The sequence below is a fragment of the Rhinopithecus bieti genome, unplaced genomic scaffold (genome assembly GCF_001698545.2).
Source record: "Rhinopithecus bieti isolate Rb0 unplaced genomic scaffold, ASM169854v2 scaffold_22165, whole genome shotgun sequence".
Classification (NCBI taxonomy): domain Eukaryota; kingdom Metazoa; phylum Chordata; class Mammalia; order Primates; family Cercopithecidae; genus Rhinopithecus; species Rhinopithecus bieti.
Window position 1 is genome coordinate 2,145,359 of NW_016810977.1, and position 19,338 is coordinate 2,164,696.

The window sequence follows — 19,338 nt, forward strand, 5'->3', positions numbered from 1 at the left end:
GTATGGATGGATCACATTTCATTCATCTGTTCAATAGTTTGATGGGTATTTGGATTGTGTCTACTTTTTAGTTCTGTGAATAACCCTGCTATGAACATTCATGTATAATTTTTTTATGTGAACATATGTTTTTAGTTCTCTTGGGTATACACTGAGAAGTGGAATTGCTGGGTCATATGGTAATTCTTTAACATTTTGAGGAACTGCCAGACTGTTTGCAAAGCAGCTGCACCATTTTACATTCCCACCAGCAGTATATCAGTGTCCTGTTTCACCATATCTTCACCAACACTTCTGACTTTTTTTTATTGGGGTGAAGTTCATGTAATATAAAATTGACCATTTTAAAGTGTACATCTCATTGACATTTAGTACACTGCCAGTGACCGCCACCTGTATAAAGTTCTGAAACATGTCACCAAAGAAAATCCTGTGCTCATGAAGCAGCCACTCCCCGTTATCATCTTATTGGTTATAGTCATTCTAGTGGGTGTGAGGTACTATCTCATTGTAGTTGGATTTGGATTTCTCTGATGACTCACAATGTTGAGCATCTTTCCATGGTCAGTTCTTTGGAGAGAGGTGTCTGTTCAGATCCTTTGCCTAATTTTTAAGATGGTTATTTGGTTTTTTGTTTTGTTAATTGTTGTAAGAGTTCTTTATTCTGGATACAGGACCCTTATCAGACATATGATCCATTCTTCGTTCTGCCTTTTTTTTTTTAGTAGAAAAGGATGGGGGCTGGGCCCAAAGCAGGAGGAAAAAAGGTTGTGGCTTCACCATTGCTGTGCACTGTGGGATAATGGGTGGAACATGGTGTTAAGCCACATCTTTCAGTGTGATCTTCCTCAGAATACCCATTTGTTCTTCTTCCCAGGTTGAAATGTTCCTTCTTGCCTATGCTGTGCGCCACACCATCCAGGTGTACCGGCTCTCCAAGTACAACACGGAAGAATTCATCACAGTCTACCCCACCGACCCACCCAAGGACTGGCCAGTGGTAACGCTCATTGCCGAGGACGATCGGCACTATAACATCCCCGTCAGAGTGTGTGAGGAGACCAGTCTATGAGAGACGCATGCTCCTGACAGCCTGGCGACGTGGTGAAGGTGCACAGGTGGCTCCTGGGCTTGGGCTGCAGGCTTGGGGGTCTCTCAGAACAACCACTGAGAAGAACCCTTGGGCCCTTGGGAGCCAAGTTGGACAGGATGTCCTGAAGACTCGCTTTTGATAAGAGAAATTAACCAAGTCTTTCCCCTCATCTATGATGCGATATATTTCAGTGGGGGCCTTCAGAGCACACCTGTTCGATGGTGCACACCATATCTTCTCCAGAAGGCAAATACTTTTGTGTCAGAGGAAACTCAGTTTTGGAGAGGAATATGTTCTTTATATCTCAAATCAAAACTCTCTGTAATGGTAAACTGGCTTCTCATTTTTTTTAAGACAGTATTGTTTTTCTTCTCTAGTAGTAATGGGTTTCTATAGATCTCCCTGTACAGTCTGCTTTAACTCAGGACCTTGAGGTTATGAGACTGACGTGCTGCCCACTGCACTAAGGGGGCCTCTAACAGTCTGCTTTAAGAGGTATAATTCTGGGATGGATCTGTTACTGGCATAGTCATGACAACCTCTGGTAATCTTATCTTCTCCTTCTTATGAGGAGAAGAGCAATAGTTTGGACTTGCATCTTAGTTAAGCCTATTTTAGGTTGATTGTTTTGCAGCAGATTAAGAATCGGGTCCCAAAGTGGGTTATTTCAAGGCATTTTTGAAGACTGGAGGAGCCATAGGAGGGAGTAGTGAGGGAACCTAGAACTTCTTGCTCCTTGTGACTATGACAGGTGTCTGATACCCCCAGCACACTGGAGTCTGGGGCTTGGTGCAGGTGGTGCCCCATCAGTGTGGACAGACACTACTTGCCTTTGTGGTTTAGTGTTGGAAACTTTAATTATTCTACAGTTCCATAGATTCACGATTTTATAGCCAGACAGTTTGTATCCACCTGTTTTCAGAGCAGGGCCCCAAGGCCGAATTACTATGAGGTAGGGCTTAGCTGGAGCTGGGTTTTCCTGTGCTCTTTTCATGCTGTGTTGAAGGGTGCGTCCATTGCCAGATCTATGTAACCCATCTGGGGCAGGGGTTGAGTGACAGCAAACCATCTTAAAATTTTTCATGAGTATTTAAGCAGAAGCATGTAGGAATATGAGTACAAAAGTGTGGCTGAGCCACGTATGCCCTTGATTGGTTTTGGGAAGCCTGAGGGAGGCAGCCTTCTTGGCTACGAGCCATCGCCTGCCCAGTCAGGCTAAGGGCTGGGGTGGTGAAGGGGCAGCTCTGCTGAGCATGGTCTGCCTTATGGCCTGAATTGTCCTCAAGGGGTGTGGACTGCAGATGGTGTTCACACGAACCGGAGACATCACTGTTTAGGATTCTACTGGCAGCCTCTGAATTGGCTCGACGTTCGTGGAGGTAGTGTTTCCCTGAAGTACTGAGCTTTGTTTTATAATAATTAAAATCTTTATTTGGTTCAATTTAATATAGTTTAGAAGCTATCTTTTTTTTTTTTTTTGAGGCAAACCTTTTTTGAAAATGTAAATTTTGTTTTAATTAAAATAAAGTCTTAGTTAAGAAAACTCAGGATGCACAAAACTATTCAGACTGTTACTTTAGCTTTCTCCCATTACCTCATCAGTAATATTCACCACATTTTGCTAAATGTTTATTGATTAGAGTGTCGGAATCAAATTCTGCTCTAAGTGTGCGTGAATACATTGGAGAGGCTTCGTGTTTTTCACTGTGAAATGCAATTGTGCCTTGAATAGGAAGGTACCTAGAAGCCAAATTAAAGTAATAATAACTTCTTCTTGGCTTTGATTTTTCATTGTAGTATATGGGATTTTACAGCAGGAAATGCTTACCATTCATTTCTGATATTTTTTAAAGCACAACTCAAAACATTCAGATTGTACATACATAGCAGTAGGGATCTGTGCCCTTCAGGTACATTGAATCTGACCATTAGTTCATATATGTCATCAAATTTTAAGAATACTCATGTTAATAATAGTCATCTATCCTTGCAATTTGAAAATGTTCTTGTCTTTGTGAATTTGAATTGGATTTCTGGGCAAAAGAATGTGTTTCTTTTATGTGGCTTTCTGTCTGAAGGCCTTGTCAGAATCTGTCAGGCTCTTGTTTAAGTTTAGTGGGATCATGGCGTCAGAGAAGCAAAGCTTTCAAAGATACAGTACTTCAGGAAATAGAAATGATTGACCAACTTTAAAAATAAATATGCAGCTTCAGTTGCCCAGAATCTGAGTTCCATTTCTCATTCTTAGTCTTGAGCTGGTCAGGTGACATCAGCAGATTAGAAGTTGAATGGAGATTAAATGGATTCAGGAGGATGTTCCACTTAGAGCAGTCTTCAAAATGATAAGGTGTTCTAGAAGAAACGAATATAGTAGGAACTATACTTTGCCTAAGTTTCTATCCCAGAGTTTCTTGCAAGAGTTTAGGAGTTTTGGACCTTGTGTATTGGCAGAAAAGTTATCTCCATCTTTTGCAAGCATGACTTTTATACCTGTGAGCTCATTTAAGGTGCATTTAAACCTGAAATAATTTCCCTGTGTTATGCTTCATGGAATTAACATTGCTTTTCCAGAACATTTTCAGATTCCCCTCGTTACATCCTGAGCTGCTTCTGCGTATACATCTGTTGATTTTACCCATCCACGAGGAACAATGATAGTCACATTAGAGAACAAGAAACCAGTAATACATGGTCTCTAACTGATGATTTGGGCCTGGATTTGATTGAAAGTGTTTGCAGTTCCTCTTCCTTAGAATACAGAGTGGATGAAAATGTTTTCAATGCACAGAACAGGATGAATCCTTTTTTCTTTATATAGCGATTTACACTTTTGTTACTCTATTATATATTCAGTTAGTGTCTGATAAGATTTTCTTTGCTTAAGGAGAACAGACATTGCTTTGGTATGTTTTATTTTTTTCCCTCCACTTTTGGAGCTTAGGTAAAAATCTCAAGCCACATGAATTGTTAACACCTCTGTTGGGAAAAGCCTTATTGAGTTTTTATGTACTAGTTCTTTGTTTTTGTTATTCATCCTGTGTTGTTATTCGTCATGTCCTCCTTCTCTTCCCAATGTGCTGTTTTACCTAAGAGTTAGTCTACTTTCTGAAGATCTTTTAGAGAGAGGCTCTGGAGTGCTGAATCACCTTTAATGATACAGCACTCGTGCCATCTCGGCATCTACGTAGGAATTCCATAGACTTCCTGAATGTGTCTTCTTCAGACACTACAAGTACAGTTGGATCGTTTTCTTATCTCTTTTTCTTAAGCAGTACTTTGCAGGTACTCCCCTTTGAAAGCCAGAAGCATAAACCCTTGGGGAATCTAACTTGTAGACATGCAGAAAAAGAAATGCCTTTATGTGAGATCTGTGAGTACTTAAAAAGAAAGCCCTCAGTGTGTGTGAAGTGTATGAGAAATACATGGAATTCCCAAATAGTTTAGCAAAGGCAGGGCACAATATTAGATAATTTAAAAGTGGTCCAAGGAACTGTAAGAAGAAGGAACTAATTCTAGAAGAAATGTTAAAATGCCATTCAAGAACAAAACCATAGATGCCAGACAAACCTCCTGTGCTTAAATTATAGAAGAATAAAAATCTGAATGAATGGAAAGCCTTACGTGTATACAGTTTACAAATTCCTATTTCTAAAATTTAAGTCCCTGATTTAAAAGAAGTATATATTTTAATGCTTAACTGTCTTGGGAAACCTCATTTGTGACATCATCTAAGATGGAAGGACCAGGGAGCCAGTGCCACGTTGAACAGAACAGTGGTTTAGTGAATGTGTGAGGAAAGACACGGGCAACTGATTACTAATGTTTTTGTAATTCAGTTTATAACTTGGAGCCATGAAAAGCAACAAAACTAAACTGTTTTGACAGCCTGTCCCCTCTGACTTTTCCTGTAAGTCACTAGCAGTAGGTGTGAGGTGGGCTTGCCCATGACCAGAAGGGGTGTGTCTGTGTGTGTGCACGTGCATGTGTGTGCATGCATGTTGGTCTGCAGTCACAGCATACCTTTATGTGCATGTGTCCTCGCAGCTTGGAACTCAGCAGTATTCTGGGAGGGTGGAGGTGAACTGTCCCATGTATTGTATTATATATTTTTTGAGATGGAGACTTGCTCTGTTGCCCAGGCTGGAGTGCAGTGGTGCGATCTCAGCTCACTGCAACTTTTGCCTCCTGGTTCAAGCAATTCTCCTGCCTCAGCCTCCCGAATAGCTGGGATTACAGGCATGCACCACCACTCCCAGCTAATTTTTGTATTTTTAGTAGAGATGGGGTTTCACCATGTTAGCCAGGCTGGTCTCGAGCTCCTGGCCTCAGGTGATCCACCTTCTTTGGCCTCCCAAAGTGCTGAGATTACAGGCATGAGCTACCGTGTCTGGCCCCATGTATTGTATTTTTTTCAGGGTATTTTGAAATCTACTACTGGGAATGGTGGAATGGGTTTTGGTATGTATAATGGAAATACATAGAGTGGTTATTAAGTCTAGAAACACATACATTAATTGTATTGAAATGTTATATCAATACATGATTTATGATGTGTATCTGGTCCCAGATCTCATGGCCACCAGTTTGTTTAAGCATTTTGAATGCTTTTTAATAGCATTCAGTAGCATTAATGGAGGAGGACACTGTATTTTCTCAGTTAATCTCATTGATTGGTTTGGTATAACTTTGGGTCAGAAATGAAACTGCCAAAACATGGATCAGTACAAGGAAGGGGGACACAGGGCTTAAAATGTGCCACAGTCTAGGCAGTGGACTTGGCAGTTCTCCCAGTAAGCAGAAGTACTTGAGCTTAAATCTGAATTTCAAAATTTTATACTTAATTTTAGGAGCTTTCATTTACAGATTGAAAAATGCCTTGACTGTATTCACATAAATGGTGCTCAAACACTGTACCCCTTATAAGAACCACAGCAGTCCGCAGTAATGTTGGTTACTTCTGAGTATTTTGGTAAAGGAACAAAGTTAAAATGAATGTATTTAATAAGCTTCTTTATCATTTCCATTGTTTTTATAAAATATTTTGGTATTGTTGCCTGCATTTTAGCCACTTCTAACTTTTTGTATTATGAATTCGGAGAGGACAACAAACCAACTTTAGACCTTCTGCCAGGGGCGATGGTGTTTTTCTTCCGTGGGTAAGCCATTGTGAATGGAGGCCGGCGGAGCAGCACACTGTGTGAACCTGGCAGTGCTCATCTTGGCTTGTTTAGCAGTCCCTCTGTTTACACCGTAAGATGTTCAGCATGGGTCCAAAATTTTGCCTGCTCTGAAAACATGCCCCGAGGCTCTGGGCAGTTTGGGGCCTTGGTTTCCACCTGCAGATGCGGTCAGATGCCTGGCTTCTGGGGCCAGAGTTCCCTTTGTTACTTGTTGAGTCTCTTGTCTTCACTGTCAGAAGCTGAACCGACTTGGGGGCTTTACTGTTGATCCACTTTAGCAAACCCTGCTGCAGAGGACTGTAAAAACAAATAACTAAAAATAAACTTAGAAAATACAACTCAGAAGCCTGGCTGTGTTGCTGTGGTCAAATGCTTGCCTTTGAGGACTTTGGCAGATTGTGCTATTGCGTTGGGCTTTAACTTTCTGGCACCCGCAAGGCAGACCTATGATGTCCACATGGCTGACTCTTGACCCCTGGCTATTGTGAGCAGAGGAATCAAGGGTTTTGGGAGGCAGTATTGGGCAGTGCGGAAGAGTTAGATGAGATGAAGCAGTTAGCACAGTGCTTAACCCATACTAAGTGTCCCCAGCCCTGCCAGCCAAATTAGGTGCATAGTTACCAGCTTGGGTCTGGATTCAACAGCATTCCCACTGCCCACTGAAAGGGTGGGCTTGGACAGTTCCTGAAGCTCCCTAAATCTGTGTCTTCATCTTTACCCCACATGGTCTGTCTCAGTGGTGGTGTGGATTAAGTGAGGTGCTAGCACTTATTAGGGGAAGATCCCCCAGACCTGCAAAGCAGGACCGCTGCTGCAATTCTGACCCAGTCTTGCTGTGTGTTTGCCACAAAGAGGTGTGGTGTGTGTGAGACATTTCTTTATGAACCATTTACACTGCTGGAAATGTACCCAGCAACGTGATGGCAAGAACTCCAACAAATTGCTAATGAATCAGGCTCTCACTGGAAGAAGTTAATCATCTGAAGATGGGGGAAGACTGGGCTTTCAGAGGTATCTTGGGGCTAGAGAATGAAGTTTGAGTCAGCCGAGCTCTGCCTTCCTGTTTGTCGAAGAACTGGAGTCTGGGAGTCTTGCAAAATGGAGCTGGGCTTCTGAAGAACCCACTGGGTAGGTACTGGGCATGCATTAGACAGCAGTGCTACGTTGGTCATGTGTAGCAGAAAGACCTCCCCACTGTGAACAGTAAACCACTTTCCTCCTCCACTGGCCCATTCATTTGGATTGATACACTTTTTCAGTGTCAGAAATGCACTTTCTCCCTCTGCCTCTCTGAATTACGGTGCTCTGCTCAACTCGGTGGCCAGTGTTTCTTGAATTTCCTTTTCCACCGCCTTCTCCCACTCAAGAAAGTAGAGAGAAAAACAGGGATGCAGGCTGTGGGTCTTGTGGAAGCCCTTTACAACCATTAAATAAAGAACACCAGCTGCATTATGTGTGTTTAAAACGAGAGGTTGTTTATACAATACTTTTCTATTGACCACTTCCATCTTGCCTGAAACCTGGGCATTCTTTCTGTAGTTTCTCTGACTTTTCTGTTCCACGTCCTCACCCCTACCCTTGCCTTTTGTCTGGGCTCGGTTCCCTGTTCGTATTCTTTTCCGACATTAAACTCTTGCTAGTGGAGTGTGTGCTTGAAATGTCTTACCAAGTTGTCCTCTAAGTGGTACCGTTGATGTACAGTCCCATTGGAGAGCACGTGTATGTTTCCTTAGGCCCTTCCAACACTGGCTTTATCAAACATTTTGATCTTTGCTGAGCTGATGGTTGGAAAAGTCTGATTTGCATTTCTTTACTTGAGAAAGGCTGAGCATGTTTTCATTTGTATAAATCATTTTCAGGTCCTTTCCTGGGAGCCATCTGTTCATGTCTTTTATAACCACTTGTGAGTGTTCTATCTGAATTTCACAGAAATGAGATAGACGTAGGGTGGGGGCAGCAGGAAGGAAAGGCGGACCAAGGAGTGTTAGGGATTCCATGTCAGGCCCTTTGGTTGCAAGTAACAAGAACTCAAGAGTATTTTAGTTCAAAAAGGGTTTGGCCTTTTGGTCACGGGAGGGAGGGCTGTCGTGCTGGTGTCCTAGAGTCGCCATGTTCAGGGTAGGAAGATGAGAATGCCTGCATCCATTCACCAAAGAGTGCCGACTCTGGGGCCAGGCATGGTTCCAAGCTTGGGGATGTAGGGGTGAGCTGGCTGAGGCACAGTCCTCCCAGCCCTCTCCATCCTCACCCCAGCCCTCCCCATCTGCACCTCCCGCTGTGCCCACCTTCCCCAGCCCTCCCTTCTGCAGCCCTCCCCACCTTTCACAGACTCTTGTGTATTTGTCACTGGTGAGCAGAACTGGCATGACTCCAGGGATGGAATCACAAAGCAACTATTTTTGTCTTTTGCTGTTTAAGACATAATTCAGTCGGAGACCTTCTCCTATCCCTGGTGAAAACTCAAACACGGGACGACCCATCACCTTTTTGAGTGCTCTGGGGTAATAGACTTTATAGTCCTCTTAGGTCGCCAAATGCTTTCCTAACTCAGAAATTGGAATATCGCATCCGTGTGGGTGAAAGCTGTGACAGTTGCTCACTGCCCTGTCTAGCCCCCCAGAGTTAGAACAGGAAGAGGGAGCCAAGACAGGGAGGGAGCAGAGATCTCAGCCCTCCATAGGAACTGTCCTAAGTCGGCCGCACTTCCTGAGCTTCCAGGGTTTCGTTCTCTTTCTCTCATGGGGTCCTTTCAGGAATCTTTGAGGTCCCCTCTGCCTCCCCACTTCTTGTCCCCGGCTCAGGGCCTTCCCACGTGCCTTGACCAAGGCAACTCCTGGGATGTGCTAATGCTGTTGCTTCCGACCACCGCTTCCTCCTTTGCAGCTCCTAGGAAGCCAGTGATAGCTCCAGCTTCTTTCTGCTGAGCCCTGTCCACCCTGCTAGATGGCCTTTTGGGGCAGGCCTTAAGATGACTCCAGGCAAGCTTGTTGATCTGTGAGGCCAGGGTCTGGGCCAAGGGAAAGACTTTTGGACCCCCTGCCCTGTCAAACTCGGGATTTGCCAGTCGGCCCCAGTGCTCTTCTATTAGATTTGATGGGTGAGTCAGACACCAGCCCACTGAGTCTCCAGGACCCCATTTCAAGCTTTGAGTATTGCAACCCCCTGCTCCGGAAGGAGTGGGACTCAGTGTCGCTCTCTGCAAAGAAACCATCTCTACAAAGTCTTTTCAAATATCTACTCTTGGTCCTTTTTTGCCCTCCTCATGGTGAGGGATGGCAGAGTCAGGGAGTTCAGACTCCTGCAGCAGGAGGCCGGGTGCCATCAGGAGTCCTCATTTTGTGGCCACGTTCTCTGGTGTGAGTGTCGTCCTGTCTAGCTGGGTTCTGATTTTCTACACGTAGCCCAGGCGTAACCTGGTGCCCACCCGTGTTAAGTGTCAGACTGGTCCTGCAGCAGCCCAGTGCCTACAGTGAAGAAGGACCTGCCGGGCAAAGCAGGGTCTCTAGAACCATATCCCGGGCTGCTGAGAAAGGGTGTGTGGGTTGCGTGATGCAGAATTCCAGGAGATGTCATTTCCATCATAGTCCAAGGAAACACTTGAGCCTGGTGGAGGGAGATGGTTCTGGAGGGAAGCTTCTGTAGCATCCAAGCCCAAGGTGGGCCGGAGCCCCTGAGCCGAGCTGCTGGGACTGAAGAGGAAAGGGAGGGAGTGGGAGTGAGATGCTAGGAGGCAGCGCTGATGGGACTGAGAGGAGTGGGACATGGAGTGGGTTTCTGGGTGGGTGCCCCTGTGACTGCTCTAGATGGGGGAGACTGGAGAAAGTGTAGAAGGGGTGAGGAAAGAGTGTGCAGGGATGGGCTGAAGGCCACGGCCCTTCTCGGACCCTGAGGAGATGTTGGGAGGTGACTGGATACACCCAGTGACTGGTCTGAAGATTGGGAACAAGTTAGGGCTGGAAAAACAGACTTGGGCATCACTGCTGTATTTGGAGCTGGAAATAGGCCCAGATTAGGGAACCTGGGTGCATGAGGACTGGATTCCCAGTGAAGGTGGAAGTGGGCTTGCCAGCCATTTATATGTTTTTCTGAAGAGCATGAAATTAAATAGCATTGGGCGGGTTGGCATTGGGAGAAAGAGAAGAACCAGGCGAGGTTAGGACGTGGCCTTGCTGGCATGATGGAGGAAACGCTCTTTACCTCAGACCACACATGAACTGCCAGCATCTGCCCTGATGGTGCCAGGGGCAGTGGAGATAACAGGCCACTCTTCTCAGCCATTTCCTTGAGACCAAGAGAACATTTATTGTGTAGCAGATGAAAGACCCGATGGAGAATTGGAGATTTATAGTATAATGTAAAGTTTGGAAATAATGATTGCATTTGTTAATTCTATTTTGGTCTTTGGAATCAAGGGTTTCTGAACCTGAGATAAGCCGGTTTTTCGTTTCATAAAAGCTCTAGTCATTTTTCTTTGTTGAAAGTGAACCACAGTAATGTTCATGGATTTGTTGGCTGAAGCACTTCCATGTGGCTTAGAAGCTTCGCAGACACAGCACCCCCGCCTTCCTGAACTGCCGTTGGCCACTCTGCAAATCCTGGTGGTACCGGAGATTAGAACGGTGTAGAAAAGATCTTGTTCTAGAGGAGAGGAGGCTGATCCAGAGGCATCTAGTCACTTGCCTGAATCACAGCTAATAAGCAGCAGGCGGATTGAGGACTCGCAGCTCCTGATTTGTTTTTTCCTTTTGTTCGAAGCCCAGTGTATTGAACTGGGCAATCGGCATGGTATTTACTGTCTTATATTGTCTAGGTAAGAAACCTGGAGCTTGTTGGAAGCAGAATTACAAATATATATATTTTATACTGACTGCTGTAGTTAATTTTAATCAAAAACTACGCAAATATTTTATTTGTATTTTAGAGACGGGGTTTTGCTCTGTTGCTTAGGCTGGATTCCAACTCCTGTGCCTGGAATTCCAGTTACAGCCTTCCCTGCACCTAAGCATTGCCTTTAATAGTGTCAAAAAAAAAAAAAAAAAACTTAGAAGAAGGCATAGTTTTCTCCACGATTTTGAGAAATTCTCCATGATTTTCTCCTGAGCTAAGCAAGTGAGACTACAGAGGATACAGAGGAAGGTGTGGAAGGCAGAGATACCAGGGGGCAGGGCTTGGTGGGACTCCACTGGCAGTGGGGGGTCGTGGAGGAGGTTTCCAGGTGGGAGGTAAATGTGCCGCCTCTAGATGGAGATGTCAGGGGAAAGCATGGGTTGGGGTGTAGATTTGCCCCTTGTGGTATTAACAGTACCACTCCCCACAGGGACAGTCAGTGATGCTGGGGCCAGCGCAGCTCTGCACTGTCTTTAAGGCAACCAGGAACTGAACACACCTGACCCGATAGCTAGGCCTGAGGACATGGCAAAGCCAATGCACTGGGGCCAGGAGCACAGCCCTGAAGCCTTCAAAAACATGGTTGGTGTTAGAGGCAGTAAGAGAGAAGCACAGTGGAGGTAGGACTGAGTTCTGGGATTTTAACAAAAGGAGCAGTAAGGAAGGATATAGGCAATCCCAAGTGAGTCTGTAGGATGCCTAGAATCTTACTGACTACAGGTATGTAATGAAACACTTTCTGTAATGTCTTATGAGGAGCTAAAAAAAGGGTAGAGCCATCTTTCTTTGAGGTTAAAATGTGATGCTTTAAGAAAAGTGATGCTGGGCAGGCGCGGAGGCTCACGCCTGTAATCCCAGCACTGTGGGAGGCAGAGGTTGGTGGATCACGAGGTCAGGAGATTGAGACCATCCTGGCCAACATGGTGAAACCCCGTCTCTACTAAAAATACAAAAATTAGCTGGGTGTAGTGACTCATGCCTGTAGTCCCAGCTACTTGGGAGGCTGAGGGAGGAGAATCGCTTGAACCTGGGAGGCAGAGGTTGCAATGAACCGAGATCATGCCCTTGCACTCCAGCCTGGCAACAAAGCAAGAATCTGTCTTAAAAAAAAAAAAAAAAAAAAAAGTGATAGAAGAGTAATGCTTTTCCCATAAAGACTAAGAAGAGTAAGAATCTCTTAGATGTGGGCAGGAGGATTGTCGGGCTCTGCCCTTCTCAGGCTCACCAAACATTTGCCTCATTTTGGCATTCCCATTTGAGAAGGTGTATAGAGAAGTTGGAGAGGGTTCAGAGAAGCATTTTCAATATTACTGAAGTTATGGGAAGTAAAAGTAATTTTAATGCAGAATAAAATCTGAAGAAATAGGTTATATTTAAGACAGGGAGTTTTGAGAAATTTCCCAGTGGTTAGAAGTTTTAGCAACCAAGGCAAAGGGCAAAATGTTAATATCTCAGGTAAATTTGATTAAAAGGGAAACTAATCAGGATTAGAAAACCAAGTAATTGCAGTGAGTAAACAGATGCATGGTTAGAAAAAAAAAAAAATCAAGAAACTAAAAGCAATCTCAATTGTATGCCAAGTGTTTTAGCTTTACTTAAAGTAAAATTAGAGTATGAAACCTATTTGACAATATATGAATACAAATCGATAAACCCTGAAACAAAGCATATATAAATGCTCTTACCAATGCAAAAAACTTCCATCTGTTAGATACATGAACAGCACTTCCTTAAAAGCGACATATATTTTATACTGACCGCTGTAGTCAATTTTAATCAAAAACGACACAAATATTTTATTTGTATTTTAGAGATGGGGTTTTGCTCTGTTGCTTAGGCTGAATTCCAACTCCTGTGCTTAAGTGATCCTCCTGCCTCAGCCTCCCGAGTAGCTGGGACTACAGATGCACACCACTGTGCTCAGCTAAATATTTTAGTGTGATTGGTTTCAACAGTTTATACCCACAGTTTTGATGTGAAACTGACAAACTATGAGCTGACAGCCACAGCCCATGTAGAGGAATGACTCTAAGCACACTTAATTTTGTTTAAAAAAAAAAAAATCTAGATGACTGCTAATGTTCAGATCTGAAATGAAGAATGAGGTAATTTTATTCTTCCATTGTAGGATCTCATACCACGTTCCAAATCCTAGATCATACACAGTGTTAGACCAGGAAGGGACCTTAGCAATAATGGCTTAAGCCTCCCACTGGACAGATGAGCGAGGTGAGGCCAAGAAACGTGAATGATATGGAAGCCTCCAGCTTGAATACATTCCTTAAATGAATGATTGTTGGCATGAAACAGAATCACGCGCGTGGCTCTTGTCCACTTTCCCAAAGCCCTTCGATTAACTCCTTGGTCCTACTAGCTTCAGACAGTTCCCTGATCAGTACATCGTTAAGCAACCAAAATATCTCACTGCATCCAAGGAGCAGTGTATTTGCCACTGCAAGGCTTGTGGACGTGGCAGCCCTGGGGTAAGGGGCCTGCCGCATGGTGACATGACCAACGCTGTGGGGTGCTGGGTGATTGGTGTTGATGTGTACCCTGTACTCCTTTGTTAGGCAAGGGTGGTTTGAACTTAGCTTTCAGAGGCTGGTTCATTCAAACCATGGGTCCCCGCATGTTTATGGCCCCACACTTCAGGGAACCAGCATCTACCCAGTTGTTATGTTCCCCAAATGTTCCCTAACTCCAGAGGTGCCGTTTCTTGCCCTGGCTCATAGCTAGGGAACGTTGCCTCTAAATCTTATAGTAAGAATTTCCATGAGGTTGTACAGTGAGTGGTACAACCATTTTTAGCTGGTCTGTCCCCTTCTTTAACCTAAGGAAACCACCACTTAAACTCTTGGAGAGAGAAGGGTGCCTAGTTCTTGTGTGCTTTTGTTTACGTATACATATTGTAGACGCTGATGTCAAGTCTTGTTAGTGAAGTGCACTTTAAGTTACATAGTCTAACTTAAAACAGGTACTACATAAAAAACATTTGCTGAATCTGTGTGTAGCTGACAGCCGTCTATAAAAGTGCATATATCTTATGCAGTCTTTTAGAGATCCTGGTTGTTTGCAAATGAAGCCGAGAAAAACATTATCACTAAAATGAAATATTTTAAGAGATACTGGCTATAATTCTCCTGGAACCACTTGGACTTGACAAAGATTTTTCAAAAATGATTTAGGAGGCCCACCTTTGATGCTCTTCCCAGCGGAAAGTTGCAAGTTAATAGATTGAATGTCCCCTCGAGAAGAAAATAAAGTCTAAACTTACGGTCTCGTCAATCTCCTTTTTCCCTTTTGAGATCAGATAGTAGACTATGTATTTGTGACTTCTCTGACTTCTGAGTGCAGTTTGGGTTGATTGCACAATGCAGTTTCTCTCATTTTGAACATTTGCATGATTTTAGACATTGTGCCTTTAAAAGGGCAGGCAACAGGCCCTTTTACGTTTCTCTTCAGATTTTTCTCTACATCCTGTTTTAAGTGTGGTTAGATCAGTGGATGAGTCACATGATGTTTTTTGCTGCTTCAATGACAGAAATAGAGATTCAAAATAACCACACAGAAGAGTATCCTGAATGGTTACCAAACACATAGCTCAAAAACATGCTTTCCTACGGTTCCAGTGCTTTATGTGAGAGCCGTCAGAGGGCTGTGTGTGAGGGCGCTGTCTACAGAATGCAGGCAGGAGCTGCTGGCTTTGAACTGGCTGAATATGCAATGCAGACATCTCAACACTCCATGTCTTTCAAAGCCCTTCCTCACACTCCACTGCAATTTTGGTTCCAAAAGAAAGATGGGGAGCAGAACTTAGAAGATAAAGGACCCCTTTTCCTGGACGTGCAATGGTCTGATCGATGAAGACGTCATCCTAAGTTTAGAAGTCAGCTCACCTGCAAAGCTGGTACTAACCGGCACATGCTGTCCTGGGCACTGTTCTGCTGAGAGAGTTACTGAAGTAGAAAGATTTTTAAATACGAGAAAATATTTCTCAAGGAAATGTAATTACAACACTATAAATACTTGCTATTTTGCAAAACACACACTCTCTCCCACTTCAATTTGAAGGGGAAAAAAACCAGTCAGCTACTGAGTCTGGAAATCGATGTGTTTCTAGAAACCAAGGGTATGGAAAAGTTACTCTCCCCTGCCCCTTCCCTCCAGAAGATCCCCAAATGGGGAACAAGAGCAGGGAGCTGTTAACATTTCACACTTCTTATTCTGAAGATTTAAGTGAATAAATTTTCTGAGAGTTACGGTATGTAATGATTATTCCAACCAGGAGAGAGATCCAGAGGGCTGGGAGTGAGCACTCCTGAGCTGGCCCTGCTGCGATGCACCCTGGTGTCTGGAGAACTCAGCCCAGCTCTGTCATTACCCTGGGGGCTCCCAGGCCTCCCCATCTGGGCCCCCCCCCCCCCACCCCTTGCACCTCCCAAGGTTATTTATTGGGAAGACTGAGGGAGTGAAGTATAAAGTGCTTTTACTATTGTAAAGCAGTTTTATTTGGCCCCCTCTGATACGTCCTAAGCCAATATTAAATGTTTCAGTTTCTTAGGGAATCGGCTATCCAGGATATTTCCAAGCCAAACTACTGGCTAATGCTAAAAATCAAGGCAAAGTGAAAACAAGGGAAGAGTAACTTTGGTACAAGACAAACCCGATGCAGTCAGTCATGGGGGATGACTGGTTTTACCCAGAAATGCAAACAAGTGGCCTTCCGTGCCCCATTTGAAGAATCTCAGATGGGAGAGTTTCCTGCCAATGTGCAAATCCGTCAATACTCCGTGAGCCATGTGGCCGGCAGGTCCAATCCTACCATGACTTTCCGAGTGCAAGCCTCGTCTAGTTCTTTTTGCTCAATTGTTGAGTGTCTCACTGATGCCCTTTGCCACTGAGATCCCTGTAAGTCACTACAGAACAAATGGCAACTGCACATTTAGGATGACCTCCCTTGTTTCCCTCAAATAGGCCACCAAAGGAGGAGCTCTAGCCTTGGCTTGCTCAGAGAAAATCCTCACTCTCTATTTTCTATGCTTTGAGTTGCCCAAACCTGTTTCTCAGCATCTGAATGAAAAACTACTTCATGGCCTTGTATTTTTAGATTGTATTCGTCCACAAGCAGTCACTCAATTTTGGAGAAAGTCACACCTGGTCTTTCCATGGTCTTTGACATGAGAATCTCACAGGTATGGTACCTTTCTAAATGCAGCTGTCAGCTGAACACCCTGCAATGAAAAATAAATGTTTTGGGGGAATGTTTCTTTGGTCACAAAAGTCAAAAGGTTGCCCGTAATGACTCTGAACAGTGGGAAGAAGGTCACTCTCCCTGGTTTGATCTCCTCTCATGTCTAGCTGGATGATGGGACTTGGTTAGAACAAATGCAGGAGAAAATGCCAATTCTCAGTTTTGCCTCAGAAGTTGTTAGGCTGTGACTTAAGCAGCCCAAGTGAAGAAAATGTATGAAGAAGGATCACGTGCTTTAAGGTGAACGGTTTGGACAAGCCCTGCCAAATCAGCTCCGTTGTGGTGGCCTGAGTGTGGCATTGCTTCCTGTGTTCTCAAAAACTCTTAACCAAATATTATGGCCCACTGATCTTGATCACTGAAGGGATCTCTGGAGTTATATTTCCTCATCTCATAATGAGGAGGCCCTTACTGATCCTTCCTGGATTTAGAGGGAAAGGATTTGCTTTCTTTTTTTTTTTTTTTTTGGGACGAAGTTTTGCTCTTGTCACCCAGGCTGGAGTGCAATGGCGCTATCTCGGCTCACTGCAACCTCTGCCTCCCGGGATCAAGCGATTCTCCTGTCTCTGCCTCCTGAATAGCTGGGATTACAGGCATGTGCCACCGTGCCCAGCTAATTTTTATATTTTTAGTAGAGATGGGGTTTTGCCATGTTGGCCAGGCTGGTCTCGAACTCCTGACCTTAAGTGATCCACCCTTCTCGGCCTTCCAAAGTGCTGGGATTACAGGCGTGAGCCACTGTGCCTGGTCTGCTTTCTCAATTTGGATCTTTAAGCTCCAACCCCAGAATCATGAAAGAGTCACACATGTTAAAAAATATTGGTTTAATTTTCTAGTAATGTCCTTTAAAAAAAGCTGATACATTGAGATTTTTTTTATCTTCTCAGATCTGCCTCTGAAACCACTGCAAAGCAGCTATGCAACTTAAGTTTTCAGCACTCATATATATATATTAATGGAGGAAAAGCCACTCTGAGGAAGCACACCAAGGAGGTGTCCCCATGTGGGCACACCCCGTCGGCACTGGGTACCCAGGAATGTGAATGCAACCCTGGCATGCTCACAGCTAACTTCACGCCCTTGCATTCTTTTTCGCTCTGAGGAACAATATGATCACACAGCACTGAAAATGGTAGACACAAAGGGCCTACCTTTTTTTCTTTCTCATTTTTGCCCTTCCAGCTTACACTTCTATTCCTATTCCAGTGACCCGTTTATTCCCCAGTTACCCATAATGAAAAATAGTTCTGTCATTTACTAAGCCTTACATTCAAATGCAAATGACGGACTTTATAAAACTGCTGCAAATAAGGTACAATGTTCATTGATACAATACGTTTCAACTGCAGGTATGTTGAGCACACAAGCAATCACCGTATTGTATTAGAGACATTTTATTGAAAATGCGAAAATAGGAAATGTATTATAGCCTAAAATAAATTACATAACATATACAGCATATATTTATATCTTTAAAATATTTTTTTGTTTAGGTTCTTTCAGTCTAGGAATTTTGACTAAATCAACAATTTAGTGAACTGTGTCTGTAATTTTTTAAAGGAAAAAACCTGCTTTCCAAAACTTAGAAAAATATACTGCACTGCATGGATTTCGAATGCGTTATTTCAGGGAGGACCACATAGTGACTCTGGTATCATTATAAAATGTCTTGCTTTATCGTATGGTGTGCGAGGGAAGTACCGTAGTACATTCTGAATTACCTGTACCACAGAGTTATGACTTAAGGATGGCAGAACCAGGTAATACATCTACTTCAAAAGTTACCCTACAGCAACCTGGCATTAGAATGCTGGATGAGACTTAAAGCTTCAGTTCACTGTAAAAACTAAAATGCAAAGTTAGAACGCTCCATGTGACTCGCTCTAGTGCGACCTTCAGGAAAGGCGAGGGAAAAGCAAGCCTTCAGGAAAAGTCATGCGGCAGGGGCTGGAATCTGGAGATGCGCTTTTGTGACAACTTAAAAAAGTTAGCTCATGTATATACACGGTGGGGGTGAGAACTGACAGCTCGCTCGGATCTAGGAGAACGCAGAGTGATATGCTATCATTCAACCGTGTCAGTTTGCTGCCCCCGGGGCATTTCGAACCTTTCTACAGGAGATTATGTCCGTCTGTCAGCCCGCTGTGGTCACAGGTCTCCCCGTTCCTCAGTGTGAACGGGGACTCTGGGCTGCAGCCTGCCGCCCACCTCCTGCATGTGTGGAGTAGATGGGTTCGAACTCCGTGGCGGAAGGGAAATTTAAGAGGCCACCGGGGCTCCATCTCTTTGTACAGCCATGTGACCGGGAAGCAAATCAAAGGAAGCCGAGTTTTAACCTGTTGATTCGTAAGAGCGATGAAGAGGGACAGGAGAGTCTGTGGCCTGCTGTGCGGGGTGGCCGAGAGGCGACGGCACAGCTGCATTCCTTTGGTTCCAAGAGGAGATTGTCCAGGGGAGGAGGACACACCGTCGAGCATGAGGCAGCTGTGTCTTCCGGGTTTTCGTGAGGCAGGGCATGAAGTCCGTTGTTGCGCTTGTTTTTACATAGCAACAGTGAAGACCATTCACCAGGTCCCCCCGTCAGTGTGAGCATACTCAGTATGCTAGAGAATTGACACGAAACCTTTAAATCAAGGCCTCTTTCATCACCAAAACAAAACAAAACAAAAAAGGGAACAAAATAACGACGGAAGAGGGAAGAGATGATGCCGAAGTGTCATCCTGACTGTCCCTGCAGTGCCCATGGCGTCCCATGCCTTATTCATTCTCCTCTCTCATTTCCACGATGTCTGTCACCTCCTCTGTGGGAGGCATGTCCGTCATGGCGGAGTCCTCCCCCTCCGTGGCCGACTCGTTCTCCATCTTCTTTTTCTAGACCAAAGAAGACTCATCAGTGTGGGGCTGTGGACGGGACAATGCACAGCAGA

General features: G+C 44.3%; 2 protein-coding genes across 4 annotated transcripts in view; one reads left to right on the forward strand and one right to left on the reverse strand.

The window, feature by feature from the left end:
• OTULIN (OTU deubiquitinase with linear linkage specificity) overlaps window positions 1–6,618 on the forward strand; it is a 37,747-nt gene extending 31,129 nt beyond the window's left edge. For both annotated transcript variants that reach the window (XM_017893306.1, XM_017893307.1), the window contains exon 7: window positions 878–6,618. In XM_017893306.1, the coding sequence (XP_017748795.1) occupies window positions 878–1,072 (195 nt within the window). In that variant the 3' untranslated portion in view covers window positions 1,073–6,618. The remainder of the gene's footprint in view (window positions 1–877) is intronic.
• A 6,111-nt stretch (window positions 6,619–12,729) lies between these two features.
• The window catches only part of ANKH (ANKH inorganic pyrophosphate transport regulator), a 164,324-nt gene continuing 157,715 nt past the window's right edge, over window positions 12,730–19,338 (reverse strand). For both annotated transcript variants that reach the window (XM_017893309.1, XM_017893308.1), the window contains one exon: window positions 12,730–19,282. In XM_017893309.1, coding sequence (XP_017748798.1) covers window positions 19,169–19,282 — 114 coding nt within the window. In that variant the 3' untranslated portion in view covers window positions 12,730–19,168. The remainder of the gene's footprint in view (window positions 19,283–19,338) is intronic.